This window comes from Salarias fasciatus, unplaced genomic scaffold (genome assembly GCF_902148845.1).
Source record: "Salarias fasciatus unplaced genomic scaffold, fSalaFa1.1, whole genome shotgun sequence".
NCBI classification, from domain to species: domain Eukaryota; kingdom Metazoa; phylum Chordata; class Actinopteri; order Blenniiformes; family Blenniidae; genus Salarias; species Salarias fasciatus.
Window position 1 is genome coordinate 36646 of NW_021941231.1, and position 19261 is coordinate 55906.

At 52.1% G+C, this 19261-nt stretch overlaps 1 protein-coding gene across 7 annotated transcripts in view; it reads right to left on the reverse strand.

The window, feature by feature from the left end:
• uimc1 (ubiquitin interaction motif containing 1) overlaps nucleotides 1–17620 on the reverse strand; it is a 35608-nt gene extending 17988 nt beyond the window's left edge. For 4 of the 7 annotated variants that reach the window (XM_030086632.1, XM_030086627.1, XM_030086628.1 and 1 more), the window contains exons 1-5: nucleotides 17411–17620; nucleotides 11872–11937; nucleotides 11604–11775; nucleotides 11350–11519; nucleotides 8541–8693 (exon numbers count right to left, since the gene is read on the reverse strand). In XM_030086632.1, the coding sequence (XP_029942492.1) occupies nucleotides 8541–8693; nucleotides 11350–11519; nucleotides 11604–11775; nucleotides 11872–11898 (522 nt within the window). In that variant the 5' untranslated portion in view covers nucleotides 11899–11937; nucleotides 17411–17620. Of the gene's footprint in view, nucleotides 1–8540; nucleotides 8694–11349; nucleotides 11520–11603; nucleotides 11776–11860; nucleotides 11938–17410 lie in introns of all 7 variants that reach the window. The other 3 variants (XM_030086631.1, XM_030086629.1, XM_030086630.1) reach the window with 3 other exon arrangements.
• Nucleotides 17621–19261: the final 1641 nt, after the last annotated feature.

Consider the following 19261-nt stretch of genomic DNA (forward strand, 5'->3'; position numbering starts at 1 on the left):
TGTGTGCATGCGTGTGTGTGTTCCATTACTAAAACCTTTGTAAAGCCGTCAACACGGTGTTTCAAATGAACTGGTTTCCTTGCTAACTGGTGACTGACTTCCTGTAGCACTTCCTGCTGCTGCTGCTCGTAGCAGCAGATGTTGAAATCAGACTCATAAAAGGTCTGAACGGCTTTTTGTCTGGTTTTTAACATCTATCAGCAACAAGGGACGTGAAAGAAACCCAGTCGCCAGGTAACAGGGAACCAGTTCTTCCAAAACCCCGGCTCCTCTCCGGGTTCTGGACACTCCTCCTCCGCTAGCTAGCTGCTGCGTTCAGGTGACTGGAGCAAGCGGCGGAAAACTGAAACTCCGTCATTCACATGAAGACAGTGGAGACAGCTGGACTCAGGAGACACTCAGGAGACAGGTGAAGGAAGCGAGGACAGTTTGCACAAAGGAACGGCTCTCGGACAGCTGAGAACCGGCTCTCGTCGTTCACTTGAACGAGCCGTTCAAACGAACGACTCGTTCATTGAACGCCGCGGCGCCACAGGGCAGCACACGTGTTTCCTCCCGGTTCCAGAGCTGCGGCGCACCAGCCTAATTTACCAGTATTTTTTTCAACGTGACAAATACAATGTGTGGTGTGACTGCGTGACAACACACCGAAATGCGTGACGCTTCAGAGCCCTGCTGCTGCCTCCTGGTGTCAGACATGAGAACGTCCACGGTCCGCATTTCTACCAGCGCTCACTGACGTCTGCAGCTTTTTGCGTAGTTTAATGAGGCGGAGCGTTCCGGCGGGTTTTAAGGTCAAATTGCGTACCTGCTACGCAAAATGCGTACAGGTTGGCAGGTCTGTCATCAAAGCTCCGCCCCTTCGGTGCCTTTTTCATTCTTGGGAGGAGACAGAAGAGTCACGGGGCTGAATGGAGGGGAAGCGGCGGACACAGCAGGGCCGTGCCGTTTCTCACCAGGAGCTGTTTTACCGCAGAGCCCTGTGCGCCGGCGCCGGCGCCTTGTCGTGACGGAGCCTCCAGCCCCCCTCCCCCACAGCGCCGCCGCTGCAGCCGGACCGCCTCCCGGAGCGCCGCCGCTGCAGCCGGCCCGCCTCCCGGAGCGCCGCCGCTGCAGCCGGACCGCCTCCCGGAGCGCCGCCGCTGCAGCCGGCCCGCCTCCCGGAGCGCCGCCGCTGCAGCCGGCCCGCCTCCCGGAGCGCCGCCGCTGCAGCCGGCCCGCCTCCCGGGGCGCCGCAGCACTTCCAGGTAAAGTCCTGGCTGACGGTTTGCCCCGGCGGCACAGACTCGCTGTGGACCGTCCCTCTGACGTCCAAAAAGCAGATCGGCTTCGACTCTGCGGACATCGTCCTCTGTGCGGGAGGCGGAGGGTCGGCCGGAGCGAGGCGGGTCTTCGACGGACGTCTGACCTTCTTACAGCGCCCAGAGACCCGTGTTCTGCCCAGAGCCTCGTCTTGGTACGCGGTGTGGATCACGGTGAGTGCTTCTGTCGCCGTTCTTCCCAGCAGAAAACAAAATCAGGTTCCACCATTTTGGGATTTTTGGAAGGAGGGGCGGGGCTGTAGTAACAAGCCCCGGCTGAGCGCCGCCTGCGTCTTCGGGAGGTGAAACTGATGCTGAAGGCGTCGCTGCAGCGCCGTGTGACGGACACAAGTCTGAAACCTTTGTTTTGTTTTTAGAACCACCGTCCGGGGACTCCGGGGACTCCGGGGACTCCGGGGACTCCGGGGACTCCGGGGACTCCGGGGACTCCGGGGACTCCGGGGACTCCGGGGTCGTCCTCCAGGAGCCCTGCTGGACTCGGACTCCCTGAAGACTCTGACCAATCTGCTGGACCGCAGAGAACCGGCGGCACCAGAACCTCCGCGAGGCTCAGGGTCCACTCCTGCCGGTCACCAGTCCATCTGGAACGCCGGCAGGCGGAGCGGGGCCCCGGTGGACTACGCCGGGACGAGGTTCCGGGCGGGGCTCCGGCTGGGGGCGGAGCTCTCCGAGCAGCGTCTCCCGGAGACGAGGCGACACCGAGACTCTGAGGACGGCTGCAGAGGAAGACCTGGACGTCCCCGAGAGACTCTGTCCTCACGTCACAGGACACGTATGATCCGCTTCACCAGGACCCTGGAAGACCAGGACCCTGGAGGACCAGGACCCTGGAGGACCAGGACCCTGGAGGACCAGGACCCTGGAGGACCAGGACCCTGCAGGACCAGGACCCTGGAACCTGGAGGACCAGGACCCTGGAGGACCAGGACCCTGCAGGACCAGGACCCTGGAACCTGGAGGACCAGGACCCTGGAAGACCAGAACCCTGGAGGACCAGGACCCTGGAACCTGGAGGACCAGGACCCTGGAGGACCAGGACCCTGGACCACTGCTGCTTCAGCAGAACCTCCACCAGCACCAACCACTGAGAGGAACCTGGACTTACTTCAGACCAGAACCAGAACAACGTCTTCAGCATCAACAATGTTTTGATCCAGTTTGTCTTTAAAACTGGGGGCGTGGCTAGCCCGCCGCTACTTCCTGGAGCCCGTCCCTACTCCCTGCTTCCTGGAGCCCGTCCCTACTTCCTGCTTCCTGGAGCCCGTCCCTACTCCCTGCTTCCTGGAGCCCGTCCCTACTCCCTGCTTCCTGGAGCCCGTCCCTACTCCCTGCTTCCTGGAGCCCGTCCCTACTTCCTGCTTCCTGGAGCCCGTCCCTACTTCCTGCTTCCTGGAGCCCGTCCCTACTCCCTGCTTCCTGGAGCCCGTCCCTACTTCCTGCTTCCTGGAGCCCGTCCCTACTTCCTGGTTCAGTGACGTACAGAATGACCAGACGCTCGCTGCCCCCTGAGAGACGGCACATCGCAGCTGACTTCCGGTCGTGGCAGGAAGCGGATTGAGAGTGGGATCCAGCACGGTGTGTGACGGAGTGTTTGGTGATTCACCAAGGTACAGTAAACTTCTGTGTTGGAATCAAGTCACAATGCTTGAGATACACTGTGAACACCAAGCCAGGAGACCCAGGAGTTTTTTTTTCTTTTAATTTATCTCCTCTGAAACAGAAGTCACAAAGACAAGTGTGTCCTGCGACTGCAGAATGTGTAATTAATATGTCACTGTGTGCATTTTTTCATTGACTGTGAATAAACTTTTAATGTTTATTGCAGTTACTGTGTTTCATGCTTTCATTTTTTCCATTTCTTGTCTTCCTTTGGCTGTTTCACTCAGTCTGTTGTAATTATTCTAGAAATGAGTGTCTGTTGTATTCAGTGGACCCCACTGCTTAAACTGACTTCATTTTTTATTACACTACTTTATTTCTTACGTTTTACTCTGAGAAACCTCTGTGTCTGTTAAGGTATTCAGTTCAGTTCAGTTCTTTATTGAGCATTAAAGCATTATTACATAAATATATTACATAAATACTCTGCATGTTCTGACTGCAACAATTGCTCCTCCAGAAACTTTTTATCGCCATTTTTGTGGGAGGAAAAGAGCAACCAGTCCAAGGTCTGTGGGTCTGAGCAGCTGTGAAAGTCCAACTGAATCATCTGAACTGGAGAAACATTGTTTAAAACAGTAACTTTCTTATTTGGTATTATTTCTGTTTTGGCAGAAACATTGATTTCAATCAGCAGGTAAGGGACCGTCTACAATTTACAAGACGCTGCAGCAGTGAAGACAAACGCCATGTCCAATAAATCTGATAAGAGACAAATGAAGGTTGTGGGGATGATGGTGACGCTGCAGTGAATCCCAGTGGTGGGATTACGTTTTTATTTATTTATTTTTTTGGTGTTTGTCTTCACTGTTGCAGCGTCTTGTAAATTGCAGACGGTCCCTGAACCCCGCAGCAGGACCGGCTGCTGATAGAAGTCAGTATTGTTTCTGATGCTTGACAGACAGAAACTTTTAATAAAATGAGCCTGCAGCCTGTCGTCCAGCTCTCAGCGGCGGGATGCAGGCTCCTCTGTGTGTCACCGACGTTTAGTTTCAGAGTTATTGAGACCGAAAGTCCGTATCTGTCAACTACAAACATGCTTTGTTTTTTCTCGTCTGTGAGGCTAAACCTGGGCTACTCAACCCGCGGCCCCCGGGCCGCATGCGGCCCGCAAGCTGTAACGGTGCGGCCCACGGCTGATTGTAAGCAGTGAAAAAAAAATCGACTTTTAATGAGGAAAAAAACGTTTCTGATGTGCGGACACCAGAGGGCAGTGTGTTTGACCTGCTGACAGCAGGCAGATAAGTGTTGCAACTGCGGGGCTGTACCAGCTGGGGGCGGTAATGCGCCAATAGGCTGTTTGCTCACTGCCGAAAACAAAAGACTCAAAGAAGACCGATCGAAGTGGAGTTCATGGCTGCCGCCAGTAAAATTAAACTAAAGTTATGTGATGAACACAGGAAAGTTCAACCGTCATGGGAGGAAGAATTTGCTTTTCTGGAGGTAAATAACAAGCCAGCCTTTCTTTGTCTAAAACCGTCCATTCCTAAACGAGCGAATCTTCAGCGTCGCCGCGACAGCTGTCAGGAATTTATTACAGTAGGACTGCTGTGACAACACTGCCACTGTTCTGTCACTCAGACACTCCCGAAAGTTTAGTTTTTCTTATTATTAATCCTCCGTGAATTTGACTTTGCTAAGAAATGTGACACATCGTCCTGATTTCAGGTGAGGGTAACAGTTTTAGCTGTGACCTTCTGTAGGGCTGCTGTTGGGCACAATTTCTGTGAGTGATGCACACCTGTGTGTTTCTCTTCTGTCACTGTTCTCCAAAAAGTAAGTCACCTGCAGAGCGATGTTTGTGTGCTTCACAATGATTGTTGTTTTTTTTCTTGTTTGTTTTTTTTTTTTTTTGCCACCGGTGATCTTTTATGTGATGCACAAGATTTAATTTTTACTTCATTTATTTTTTTGCAGGAGTAGGCCAATTATTTTTGTAAAGAATCCCTTAATTTATTTACTTTTTTGTTGTAATTTAGTGAATTTCTCAAACGCATTGCTTGAAAAATATTTAAAATACTTATGTTTTGTTACAAAAAGTGCTCATATGTGTAGTAAGTATATTCATATTTTGTGAATAAAGCCTCATTTTATAATTTGATATCTGACTTTTTTTAAATGTCATGCCATTTCACCTTTTTGCTTTTTATTGGAAATGCAGAAAACAGCCACAAATAGATCTATAAGGCTGAGTGTAATGTATTTTCAACAAAGTCTTATTTTAGTTTTACAAAAGACTAATGTAGTTGTCTTTCTATTGTAATGCATTTAAAATTTCATTATTGAATATTAATTACATTATTTAAATGTCTTTTACATAATTCAGTCATATAAATTAGCAAACAGAAATGTTTCTCTATGTGGCCCCCGAGCAGCGGTAAGCTGAGTAGCCCTGGGCTAAACAGCGCTGTGGTCGCCATGACAACGTGCCGAGGACAGAGATGTTACTGTCTGCTAACAGTCAGAGTCATAACATAACACATATTGTTCCATCAGTGATGACCAGCAGGCCTTGAAGTCAGTGTATTTACCCAGGATTCCACAGCGCCCACAGCTTCCTGCCCCTACCGGAAGTCAGCGCCGGTTTGCCATGGCGCCGCCGCTGTCCGCCGAGCAGCGAGCGGTCCGGTCATTCCATACGTCATTGGACCAGACGCTCACTGCCCCCTGAGAGGCGGCACATCGCAGCTGACTTCCGGTCGTGGCAGGAAGCGGATTCTGCCTGGGATCCAGCACGGAGTGTGACGGAGTGTTCGGTGGTTTAGCGAGGCGCAGGAAACTTCTGTGTTGGAATCAAGTCACGATGCTTGAGACACGTTGTGGACAGCAGCCAGGAGACCCAGACCAGCTCTGGAGGTTCTTCAGGGACTGCAGCGGAGCCGGGTCTCCTGAGGAGAGCCAGTCCGCATGGCTCCACCCCCCCGTGTCTCACTCTGACCTGCTGACCTGCTGACCTGCTGACCTGCTGATTCTGTCATCAGGAATCTGTGTAAATGAAGTAGAATCTGTTCCAGGAGGTGAAGCAGGAAAAACAGTTTGGCCGGGGGCAGCGTGTGGCGTCGCTGCTAACGCTGCTAACGGCTAACGCTGCTAACGGCTAACGCTGCTAACGGCTAACGCTGCTAACGGCTAACGCTGCTAACGGCTAACGCTGCGGTGTTCAACTGTCGGAGAGATTTTTTTTAATTTCTCTCTCTCCATTGTCCGGAGACACTTGGCCACATTGGTCCATCTGTTGTGAGGAATTTGTCCGTTTGAGAAGATTTCACGCTACGAATTTGACAAACATGGAACTGCAGGGGGTTTGAGGAAGTCCTTAACGAAAACAGTTCTGTTCCGAAATCAGTAACAAAGGTGTGAACATGCAGTGCTGCTGAAACAGAAGTCACAAAGACAAGTGTGTCCTGCGACTGCAGAATGTGTAATTAATATGTCACTGTGTGCATTTTTTCATTGACTGTGAATAAACTTTTAATGTTTATTGCAGTTTCTGTGTTTCATGCTTTCATTTTTTCCATTTCTTGTCTTCCTTTGGCTGTTTCACTCAGTCTGTTGTAATTATTCTAGAAATGAGTGTCCGTTGTATTCAGTGGACCCCACTGCTTAAACTGACTTCATTTTTTATTACACTACTTTATTTCTTAGGTTTTACTCTGAGAAACCTCTGTGTCTGTTAAGGTGTTCAGTTCAGTTCAGTTCTTTATTGAGCATTAGAGCATTATTACATAAATATATTACATAAATACTCTGCATGTTCTGACTGCAACAATTGCTCCTCCAGAAACTTTTTTGTGGGAGGAAAAGAGCAACCATTCCAAGGTCTGTCAATCAATCAATCATCAATCAATCAATGTATTTTTGTACAGCCCAGTATCACAGCAACAGCTGCCTCAGAGGCTTCAAGATGCGACATTATGTCTGTGGGTCTGAGCAGCTGTGAAAGTCCAACTGAATCATCTGAACTGGAGAACAATTGTTTAAAACATTAACTTTCATATTTGGCAGAAACATTGATTTCAATCAGCAGGTAAGGGTCCGTCTACAATTTACAAGATGCTGCAGCAGTGAAGACAAACGCCATGTCCAATAAATCTGACAGGAGACAAATGAAGGTTGTGGGGATGATGGTGACGCTGCAGCGGATCCCAGTGGTGGGATGAGGTTTTTTCTGTTAGTTTTTTTTTGGTGTTTGTCTTCACTGTTGCAGCATCTTGTAAGTTGTAGACGGTCCCTGAACCCCGCAGCAGGACCGGCTGCTGATAGAAACCAGTATTGTTTCTGATGCTTGACAGACAGAAACTTTTAATAAAATGAGCCTGCAGCCTGTCGTCCAGCTCTCAGCGGCGGGATGCAGGCTCCTCTGTGTGTCACCGACGTTTAGTTTCAGAGTTATTGAGACCGAAAGTCCGTATCTGTCAACTACAAACAGGCTTTGTTTTTTCCTGTTTGAGGGCTAAACAACGCTGTGGTCGCCATGACAACGTGCCGAGGACAGAGCTTTACTGTCTGCTAACAGTCAGAGTCATAACATAACACATGTCGTCCCATCAGTGACGACCAGCTGCCTTGAAGTCAGTATTTACCCAGGATTCCACAGCGCCCACAGCTTCTGCCACTACCGGGAGTCAGCGCCGGTTTGCCATGGCGGCGCCGCTGTCCGCCGAGCAGCCAGCGGTCTAGTAAGTCTATACGTCATTGTCCTGGTTCCTCTGGCCCGTCCCTACTTCCTGGTTCCTGGAGATCGTCCCTACTTCCTGGTTCCTGGAGACCGTCCCTACTTCCTGGTTCCTGGAGACCGTCCCTACTTCCTGGTTCCTGGAGACCGTCCCTACTTCCTGGTTCCTGGAGACCGTCCCTACTTCCTGGTTCCCGGAGATCGTCCCTACTTCCTGGTTCCCGGAGACCGTCCCTACTTCCTGGTTCCTGGAGATCGTCCCTACTTCCTGGTTCTCGGAGACCGTCCCTACTTCCTGGTTCCTGGAGATCGTCCCTACTTCCTGGTTCCCGGAGATCGTCCCTACTTCCTGGTTCCTGGAGATCGTCCCTACTTCCTGGTTCCTGGAGATCGTCCCTACTTCCTGGTTCTCGGAGACCGTCCCTACTTCCTGGTTCTCGGAGACCGTCCCTACTTCCTGGTTCCTGGAGACCGTCCCTACTTCCTGGTTCCCGGAGACCGTCCCTACTTCCTGGTTCCCGGAGACCGTCCCTACTTCCTGGTTCCCAGAGACCGTCCCTACTTCCTGGTTCCTGGAGATCGTCCCTACTTCCTGGTTCTCGGAGACCGTCCCTACTTCCTGGTTCCTGGAGATCGTCCCTACTTCCTGGTTCTCGGAGACCGTCCCTACTTCCTGGTCACTGCCGAATGTCTTGCTGAGGAGCACCATGACAGCTTAGCATTACGTTAGCAAAAACGTGACCAAACTGAAAGCAGGACACCGACACATGACGAACCGATGAGCTAGCAGCAGACATTAGCACTCCCTGACCGGGCGCTAGCTCGGGCGCTAGCTCGGGCGCTAGCTCGGGCGCTAGCCCAGCCCTGCTGGTGTCCGTACTGACCTGTGGAGAGCCGGGGCTGCGGGGCGGGGCCTGAGACCACTGGGTGGCGTCCGGCGGAGGACTGGCCGCCCCCCTCCTCTGAGGCCGACGCCGGGAACGCCCCCCCGGGGAGGACGGCTTCCGTCTGGAGCTCCGGGCCGAGGCGTGGGCCAACTGCCAGAGAGGATGATGGGAGTTATTCACAATAAACCAGACTTATAAGGCTGTTAGCATTAGGGATGGGTACCGAATTTCGGTAATTTTTTGGTACCGACCGAATTCCCGCTTAAGTACCGAGTAGGGCTGCACGATTATGGCCAAAATGATAATCACGATTATTTTTGTCAATATTGTAATCACGATTATTCATCACGATTATTCATTATGTTATGTAAAACATACCTTTTTATTGTACTTTTTTTTTTAAACAAACAAGTGTCAAATTGAAGATGTGCGTCTTCAGCACTTCAGTGAAGTCTGGTGTGCATGCGCACATAACTGAAGATGTTTTAATTAGAATCTAAACAACTATTTAGAACCATGTCAATGTTGTGAACGATCGCTTTCCCTTAGAAACGAACATATAGACGCGCCGACTGTGAGTTTTTACAAACGTTTGACCAGACCTCTGTTCTGAAAAGAGCCGGATTATGACTTTGGAACCTGAACGCCTCACAGCTGAGCGACCGTCACTTGCTGCATTCTAACCCCTGAGAGCAACACGATGATCACTGAACAACAAGATGAAGATAAAACAACAGCAGAACAGTAAACAGCCACGCTAAACCCAGAAATGAAACCTACCAGAACAATGATTCCCTCGTTCTCTCCAAGCCGCCGCGACGCCGCTCACATCCTGAACTGTCCGTCAATAACAGCTTTTCCCGTTCTGTCCGAGACGCTCAGCGTTTACATCTTCTTTCCACCGGTACAGAAGTTGAGATGCGTTCCATCGACTGATGTTTGAGCATGAAGGAATCGTTCAAAGCCAGCTAGTTCGTCGGTGGCTAACAGCTAAGCTAACAGCTGACTGAGACACCAGTGGCGTCCATCAGCAGCTACTTTTACGGAGTGTCCCTGAAGGCAGCAGGAGCTGCACGGCTCAGGTTGTTCACTGACGCAGAGGGTTTCAGGTGTTCCACAGGTAATGACGGCGGGTCAGGAGGAGCTGCGTACTGACAGGTGAATGGACGGTGCTACTGCCTCCGTGAAGCAGGAGCCTCACATTCTCTAAATCATCTGGCGGCCAGATGTTGTTGTTCGCGGCCCAAAAGTGGCATCGGGCCGCCAGCTGCCGACCGCTGCAGTAGATGATGGTCCTTTAGGAGGCGCTAGCAGCTCCTGGCCTCCAGATGCCTCAGCACTGTCTCTGTCTGCGGGGTTCACTCGCTTGCTGTTTAGGCGGCGTAATGATGAGGCCCTAACCTCGGTCGCCCCCTGGTGGTTGGCTGATTGCTGGATTAAAAAAGTGTTTGATTTGACGCAGCAGAGCCCGTTTTTTCAATTTAAAAATCGCGACGATCATCTAAATTTAATCGCAGCAGCCAAAATCGTGATCATGATCAAAATTCGATTAATTGTGCAGCCCTAGAACCGAGTATCGATTCACGTGAAATCCGTCGGTACCTGAACGCACCTTTTTCTTTTTTTTTTTTTTGACCCTGAACGCACCTTGACATTATGCATCGGCAGGAGCGGAGGACACGGCGACGCGGTTACGTGGGTCCAAAATCTTTGGAGTATTTTGACTTGCAGACCGGGAGCGAATATATAATATACCGGGAGAGCGGACACGCACACGGGCCGTGAGAGCGGGGGGGGGGGGGCCGCGACCGCCTGTGGCTGCCGGCCGGAATAGACCCCACCGGCCTGGAACACACCGGCCGTTCGGGAAACCTCCCGATGGCCCCCCCGCCCCTGTTCGGAGTTGTTCGCGGGAGGAACAAGCCGCTCCTGCTTCTGCTTCGGTCGCTCCCGCTGCATGTCACTTCCTAAACAATGCTCTGCGCATGCGCGGCTCGAAACAAGAGCGCGCATCGAGGCGGCGACTCAACATGATATGTCATCACGCAAAAGCGGTCCCACGTGGCTTTTGGTTGGCATTATGACTGTCCAATCACGAGTTGGAACCACACAATTCTGATCCTCCAGTAAACCTTTGAGTGTTTACTGTAGAGGGGCCTGGTGCTGCTAGTGTGAAACATTTTATACAGTTATTTATTCTGAAAGTTGTTTGTTACTGTACAGGCAGGAGGTGCAAATGTGAAACATTTCTTACAGCTATTTATTTTGAGTCTATTCTTATTATGTTATTTATTATTGTCATTTATTTAAATTATTTACTTTATCCCCACACACATTTTTCTCAAGTTCTATGTTGGAGTTATTTCAGTTGATGTTATTGAAGCATAAATGTTTAAAATTCTGAAGTTTTGACTATTTTTTTAAATATACAAAATAACTTTAATTACCAAATGCATACCCTCCCCCCCCCCCCCCCCCCCAAAAAAAAGTATTGAAAACAGGTACCGAAAAATACCGGTATCGATTCGCAGGTACCGAGTATCGGTATCGTATCGATTCAGATGTGAAAGGTACCCATCCCCAGTTAGCATTAGCATGCAGTTGCTGTTAGCTCACTGTTAGCATTAGCATCCAGCACCTGTCTTCAATAAAGAGAAACCCTGTGACAACTTCGACTGCAGTAACTAGTAATATGACTTTTACCAGTAACTAGTAACTCGCTCCAGCTAGTAACCGTCGACTCGGCAGGTTGAGTTCTGATCGTCGCGTTTTAAAACTTTCAGCGTTTCTGGACTTTAAATCTCACTGGATGGTGGACGAATCTCCTCACTGTCGTCTCCTCCTCGTCCTCCCATGGCTCCTCCCCCTCCTCCCGTGGCTCCTCCCCCTCCTCCCCCTCGAAATTGACTGAGGACACCCGGGCCTCCTCCTCACTCCGTCTCAAAGCCACGTCCATCATCTCGTCCTCCGTCATCTCTGAAAAGCAGAGGACAGACGTCAACCACCAGGACCCGTCCTCACCTGTCTGTCTCAGTCTGGACCACCAGGACCCGTCCTCACCTGTCTGTCTCAGTCTGGACCACCAGAACCCGTCCTCACCTGTCTGTCTCAGTCTGGACCACCAGGACCCGTCCTCACCTGTCTGTCTGCGCCGTCTCCGCTGCTCTCGCTCACACATCCTCTTGGCGCGGGACGAGGGGACAGACGAGGGGACAGACGTGGACGGTCCAAACTGCAACAGCAGAAGAAGCTTCAGAGGACATGGATTTGCACCGACAACCCGAGGAGCGGAAGAGGAGCGCTGCTTCCTCTCTGACCCATAATGCACCTGTGTCCTCTTCATGGTTGTCCTCATCCTCCGAGCAGCAGCCAAGTGGGACCGGCGGGGATCAACCTGTGGCTCGTGACACCCATGAGAACACGAAGAGTTCAGCATCAGTCTCAGTCCGTCAGTAAACCAGCCTCATGTCACCCGATTCCCGACCACACCCCGCCCCCCTGCCGGGTGTAGTCTGGGTGTAGCCAGTGTCTTCCTGCTGTCAGGGTGTAGTCTGGGTGTAGCCAGTGTCTTCCTGCTGTCAGGGTGTAGTCTGGGTGTAGTCTGGGTGTAGTCTGGGTGTAGCCAGTGTCTTCCTGCTGTCAGGGTGTAGTCTGGGTGTAGTCTGGGTGTAGCCAGTGTCTTCCTGCTGTCAGGGTGTAGTCTGGGTGTAGTCTGGGTGTAGCCAGTGTCTTCCTGCTGTCAGGGTGTAGTCTGGGTGTAGCCGGTGTCTTCCTGCTGTCAGGGTGTAGTCTGGGTGTAGTCTGGGTGTAGCCAGTGTCTTCCTGCTGTCAGGGTGTAGTCTGGGTGTAGCCAGTGTCTTCCTGCTGTCAGGGTGTAGTCTGGGTGTAGTCTGGGTGTAGTCTGGGTGTAGCCAGTGTCTTCCTGCTGTCAGGGTGTAGTCTGGGTGTAGTCTGGGTGTAGCCAGTGTCTTCCTGCTGTCAGGGTGTAGTCTGGGTGTAGCCAGTGTCTACCTGCTGTCAGGGTGTAGTCTGGGTGTAGCCAGTGTCTTCCTGCTGTCAGGGTGTAGTCTGGGTGTAGTCTGGGTGTAGCCAGTGTCTTCCTGCTGTCAGGGTGTAGTCTGGGTGTAGCCAGTGTCTTCCTGCTGTCAGGGTGTAGTCTGGGTGTAGCCACTGTCTTCCTGCTGTCAGGGTGTAGTCTGGGTGTAGTCTGGGTGTAGCCAGTGTCTTCCTGCTGTCAGGGTGTAGTCTGGGTGTAGTCTGGGTGTAGCCAGTGTCTTCCTGCTGTCAGGGTGTAGTCTGGGTGTAGCCAGTGTCTTCCTGCTGTCAGGGTGTAGTCTGGGTGTAGCCAGTGTCTTCCTGCTGTCAGGGTGTAGTCTGGGTGTAGCCAGTGTCTTCCTGCTGTCAGGGTGTAGTCTGGGTGTAGTCTGGGTGTAGCCAGTGTCTTCCTGCTGTCAGGGTGTAGTCTGGGTGTAGCCAGTGTCTTCCTGCTGTCAGGGTGTAGTCTGGGTGTAGCCAGTGTCTACCTGCTGTCAGGGTGTAGTCTGGGTGTAGCCAGTGTCTACCTGCTGTCAGGGTGTAGTCTGGGTGTAGCCAGTGTCTACCTGCTGTCAGGGTGTAGTCTGGGTGTAGCCAGTGTCTTCCTGCTGTCAGGGTGTAGTCTGGGTGTGGGCAGTGTCTTCCTGCTGTCAGGGTGTAGTCTGGGTGTAGTCTGGGTGTAGCTGGTGTCTTCCTGCTGTCAGGGTGTAGTCTGGGTGTAGCCTGGGTGTAGCCAGTGTCTTCCTGCTGTCAGGGTGTAGTCTGGGTGTAGTCTGGGTGTAGCCAGTGTCTTCCTGCTGTCAGGGTGTAGTCTGGGTGTAGCCAGTGTCTTCCTGCTGTCAGGGTGTAGTCTGGGTGTAGTCTGGGTGTAGTCTGGGTGTAGCCAGTGTCTTCCTGCTGTCAGGGTGTAGTCTGGGTGTAGTCTGGGTGTAGCCAGTGTCTTCCTGCTGTCAGGGTGTAGTCTGGGTGTAGCCAGTGTCTACCTGCTGTCAGGGTGTAGTCTGGGTGTAGCCAGTGTCTGCCTGCTGTCAGGGTGTAGTCTGGGTGTAGTCTGGGTGTAGCCAGTGTCTTCCTGCTGTCAGGGTGTAGTCTGGGTGTAGCCAGTGTCTTCCTGCTGTCAGGGTGTAGTCTGGGTGTAGCCAGTGTCTTCCTGCTGTCAGGGTGTAGTCTGGGTGTAGCCAGTGTCTTCCTGCTGTCAGGGTGTAGTCTGGGTGTAGTCTGGGTGTAGCCAGTGTCTACCTGCTGTCAGGGTGTAGTCTGGGTGTAGCCAGTGTCTACCTGCTGTCAGGGTGTAGTCTGGGTGTAGCCAGTGTCTTCCTGCTGTCAGGGTGTAGTCTGGGTGTGGGCAGTGTCTTCCTGCTGTCAGGGTGTAGTCTGGGTGTAGTCTGGGTGTAGCTGGTGTCTTCCTGCTGTCAGGGTGTAGTCTGGGTGTAGCCTGGGTGTAGCCAGTGTCTTCCTGCTGTCAGGGTGTAGTCTGGGTGTAGTCTGGGTGTAGCCAGTGTCTTCCTGCTGTCAGGGTGTAGTCTGGGTGTAGCCAGTGTCTTCCTGCTGTCAGGGTGTAGTCTGGGTGTAGTCTGGGTGTAGCCAGTGTCTTCCTGCTGTCAGGGTGTAGTCTGGGTGTAGCCAGTGTCTACCTGCTGTCAGGGTGTAGTCTGGGTGTAGTCTGGGTGTAGCCAGTGTCTTCCTGCTGTCAGGGTGTAGTCTGGGTGTAGTCTGGGTGTAGCCAGTGTCTTCCTGCTGTCAGGGTGTAGTCTGGGTGTAGCCAGTGTCTTCCTGCTGTCAGGGTGTAGTCTGGGTGTAGCCAGTGTCTTCCTGCTGTCAGGGTGTAGTCTGGGTGTAGTCTGGGTGTAGCCAGTGTCTTCCTGCTGTCAGGGTGTAGTCTGGGTGTAGCCAGTGTCTTCCTGCTGTCAGGGTGTAGTCTGGGTGTAGCCAGTGTCTACCTGCTGTCAGGGTGTAGTCTGGGTGTAGCCAGTGTCTACCTGCTGTCAGGGTGTAGTCTGGGTGTAGCCAGTGTCTACCTGCTGTCAGGGTGTAGTCTGGGTGTAGCCAGTGTCTTCCTGCTGTCAGGGTGTAGTCTGGGTGTGGGCAGTGTCTTCCTGCTGTCAGGGTGTAGTCTGGGTGTAGTCTGGGTGTAGCTGGTGTCTTCCTGCTGTCAGGGTGTAGTCTGGGTGTAGCCTGGGTGTAGCCAGTGTCTTCCTGCTGTCAGGGTGTAGTCTGGGTGTAGTCTGGGTGTAGCCAGTGTCTTCCTGCTGTCAGGGTGTAGTCTGGGTGTAGCCAGTGTCTTCCTGCTGTCAGGGTGTAGTCTGGGTGTAGTCTGGGTGTAGTCTGGGTGTAGCCAGTGTCTTCCTGCTGTCAGGGTGTAGTCTGGGTGTAGCCAGTGTCTTCCTGCTGTCAGGGTGTAGTCTGGGTGTAGCCAGTGTCTACCTGCTGTCAGGGTGTAGTCTGGGTGTAGCCAGTGTCTTCCTGCTGTCAGGGTGTAGTCTGGGTGTAGTCTGGGTGTAGCCAGTGTCTTCCTGCTGTCAGGGTGTAGTCTGGGTGTAGCCAGTGTCTTCCTGCTGTCAGGGTGTAGTCTGGGTGTAGTCTGGGTGTAGCCACTGTCTTCCTGCTGTCAGGGTGTAGTCTGGGTGTAGTCTGGGTGTAGCCAGTGTCTTCCTGCTGTCAGGGTGTAGTCTGGGTGTAGCCAGTGTCTTCCTGCTGTCAGGGTGTAGTCTGGGTGTAGTCTGGGTGTAGCCAGTGTCTTCCTGCTGTCAGGGTGTAGTGTGGGTGTAGCCTGGGTGTAGCCAGTGTCTTCCTGCTGTCAGGGTGTAGTCTGGGTGTAGTCTGGGTGTAGCCAGTGTCTTCCTGCTGTCAGGGTGTAGTCTGGGTGTAGCCAGTGTCTTCCTGCTGTCAGGGTGTAGTCTGGGTGTAGCCTGGGTGTAGTCAGTGTCTTCCTGCTGTCAGGGTGTAGTGTGGGTGTAGCCAGTGTCTTCCTGCTGTCAGGGTGTAGTCTGGGTGTAGCCAGTGTCTTCCTGCTGTCAGGGTGTAGTCTGGGTGTAGCCAGTGTCTTCCTGCTGTCAGGGTGTAGTCTGGGTGTAGTCTGGGTGTAGCCAGTGTCTTCCTGCTGTCAGGGTGTAGTCTGGGTGTAGCCAGTGTCTTCCTGCTGTCAGGGTGTAGTCTGGGTGTAGCCAGTGTCTACCTGCTGTCAGGGTGTAGTCTGGGTGTAGCCAGTGTCTACCTGCTGTCAGGGTGTAGTCTGGGTGTAGCCAGTGTCTTCCTGCTGTCAGGGTGTAGTCTGGGTGTAGTCTGGGTGTGGGCAGTGTCTTCCTGCTGTCAGGGTGTAGTCTGGGTGTAGTCTGGGTGTAGCTGGTGTCTTCCTGCTGTCAGGGTGTAGTCTGGGTGTAGCCTGGGTGTAGCCAGTGTCTTCCTGCTGTCAGGGTGTAGTGTGGGTGTAGCCAGTGTCTTCCTGCTGTCAGGGTGTAGTCTGGGTGTAGCCAGTGTCTTCCTGCTGTCAGGGTGTAGTCTGGGTGTAGCCAGTGTCTTCCTGCTGTCAGGGTGTAGTCTGGGTGTAGCCAGTGTCTTCCTGCTGTCAGGGTGTAGTCTGGGTGTAGCCAGTGTCTTCCTGCTGTCAGGGTGTAGTCTGGGTGTAGTCTGGGTGTAGCCAGTGTCTTCCTGCTGTCAGGGTGTAGTCTGGGTGTAGCCAGTGTCTTCCTGCTGTCAGGGTGTAGTCTGGGTGTAGCCAGTGTCTACCTGCTGTCAGGATGTAGTCTGGGTGTAGCCAGTGTCTACCTGCTGTCAGGGTGTAGTCTGGGTGTAGCCAGTGTCTACCTGCTGTCAGGGTGTAGTCTGGGTGTAGTCTGGGTGTAGCCGGTGTCTTCCTGCTGTCAGGGTGTAGTCTGGGTGTGGGCAGTGTCTTCCTGCTGTCAGGGTGTAGTCTGGGTGTAGTCTGGGTGTAGCCGGTGTCTTCCTGCTGTCAGGGTGTAGTCTGGGTGTAGCCAGTGTCTTCCTGCTGTCAGGGTGTAGTCTGGGTGTAGCCAGTGTCTTCCTGCTGTCAGGGTGTAGTCTGGGTGTAGCCTGGGTGTAGCCTGGGTATAGCCAGTGTCTTCCTGCTGTCAGGGTGTAGCCTGGGTGTAGTCAGGGTGTAGCCTGGGTGTAGTCTGGGTGTAGTCTGGGTGTAGACAGTGTCTTCCTGCTGTCAGGGTGTAGCCTGGGTGTAGTCTGGGTGTAGCCTGGGTGTAGACAGTGTCTTCCTGCTGTCAGGGTGTAGCCTGGGTGTAGTCTGGGTGTAGCCTGGGTGTAGTATGGGTGTAGTATGGGTGTAGCCTGGGTGTAGACAGTGTCTTCCTGCTGTCAGGGTGTAGCCTGGGTGTAGTCTGGGTGTAGCCTGGGTGTAGACAGTGTCTTCCTGCTGTCAGGGTGTAGCCTGGGTGTAGTCTGGGTGTAGCCTGGGTGTAGTATGGGTGTAGTATGGGTGTAGCCTGGGTGTAGACAGTGTCTTCCTGCTGTCAGGGTGTAGCCTGGGTGTAGTCTGGGTGTAGTCTGGGTGTAGACAGTGTCTTCCTGCTGTCAGGGTGTAGCCTGGGTGTAGTCTGGGTGTAGTCTGGGTGTAGACATTGTCTTCCTGCTGTCAGGGTGTAGCCTGGGTGTAGTCTGGGTGTAGCCTGGGTGTAGTATGGGTGTAGCCTGGGTGTAGACAGTGTCTTCCTGCTGTCAGGGTGTAGCCTGGGTGTAGTCTGGGTGTAGCCTGGGTGTAGACAGTGTCTTCCTGCTGTCAGGGTGTAGCCTGGGTGTAGTCGGGGTGTAGCCTGGGTGTAGTCGTGGTGTAGCCTGGGTGTAGCCAGTGTCTTCCTCCTCACCTGCTCGTCCAGCAGATCGTCTTCTGTCACGCGGAGCTCCAAACAGCTTCTTTCGGCTCAAACGTGCACGAGCCACGCGCGGGTGTGTTTGTGTCGTACAGCGCGCGGCCGTCAGTCGACTCGACGCTTCCGGAAAACGACGACCAACAAATTAACGGCAAATAAACCAGCGACTCTCCGCCGTGGCTCCACTGCTCACTTTCGCGGCGCCATGTTTGTTTCAAGTGACGTAAAGCGTCATTGACACGTGACTCGACGTGCCCCCGCGCTGCCTTCACGGACCACAGGAGGGTCGGAGCACAGAGAACTCTGCCGGAAAACAAAGAATTATGTCACCCTGCATCATCCCGTCCCTGTCGTGGGGGAAAAAAAACAGATATTTTATTTTACTTTAGCAATCCTGACTTCTCTGTCGATGAAATATATATCATCAATCTGATTTGTTTAGCGACTAGCAAAATTCTTTATTCATAAGGTGATTTGGCTGAAAAAAATTGCCCTCCTTTTATGTATTTGAAATTACAGATCTCCAAAATTACCTAAAAACTACTGAAAAATCAAATCAAGTGAACAAAAAATTGATAAAAACATTAAGAATCTCAGAAAAATACAAATTTATCACCCCACCCTAGCAGACCCTTTATTTTTATTTATTTATGTTATTCCATTTCTATTTTTTTCTTTTATTGTTGTGTATTTGTGTTTTCTGTATGTTTGTTGAAATATACATTTCAAAAAATGTAATGTAGTTAACATATGTTTGGTTGAAATGAAAATAAAAGATTTTAAAAAAAGAAAAAAAAACTCCAGTGAGTCCAGCAGGACGTCTCCATATTGGACATTTGAGACCGGATGTAATGTGATTGGTCCAGCCTGTCATGTGACCGCATCATGGGGACAGAGGAGGCGCTGTGATAGGGCCATTTATCCAAAACTTTAACTCGTAATATAGAATCAGCACATGATTTATCTTTAAACCAGAGTCTGGTGAAGCAGCAGGTTCGAGAAACTAGAGACAGAGACCAGAAGCTGTTCTGAAACCGGAGCTTTAGGCTGTGTGTTTATTTTCACTCTGAAAATCGGCATTTTTGAATGGTTCCAATGAGACCCCAGCTCTTTTTGAAACCAGCATCGTCGCCCCCTGCTGGAATTTCCCCGGAACTACAGCTTTTTTGCACTTCACCGTTATCTTCATGTTTATGAGCGGAGGCGGCGCCTGGTTTTGATTCAACCTTCGCTGCAGCTCCTTCAGAATGAGTCGGCGTCTGTCAGGTTCTTGAGAGCTGCAGTGACACTTTCCTATGAATCAACCCCAACAGCAGAACCTCTGGAACAGATCAGCTCCACGGCAGCAGAACCGGTGTCGACGTGAAGCAGGAAAATCTGACCAATCACAGAAGACTTCTCGATCACCCAGCCAAAGGAAGTCCTTACACGAGGAGGGCGCGAGGCTGCCGGAGTTTGTTCGGCTAGACAGAGGGCTCCGAGAGGGAAAAAGATGGCGGCAGTGATCAGCTCGCTCCCCGGAACTTGAACATTAACTCATACTCAGACTGAAAATATTCGCAGAACAGCAACTGCAAGAAAGGTATAGTTGTCTGTTGTCCCTGAACACAAGAAACTGCTCCGGTAAAATTATTCGAAGCTACGATGTCCGGTGGGAAACTGAGCATTAGCCCTGAGCTAACTGCTAGCGCTGCTACTGCAGATCACGACTACATCCCGATGGCACTTCTGCAAGCCTCGCGGGTAAGAGAAAGAACCCACATCCCACTCAACCAAAACGGGTGCACCACCATCAGCTAAGATGAAGACAACACAAGAACAGTCCTTTTTTTTTTGTTCCCCTTG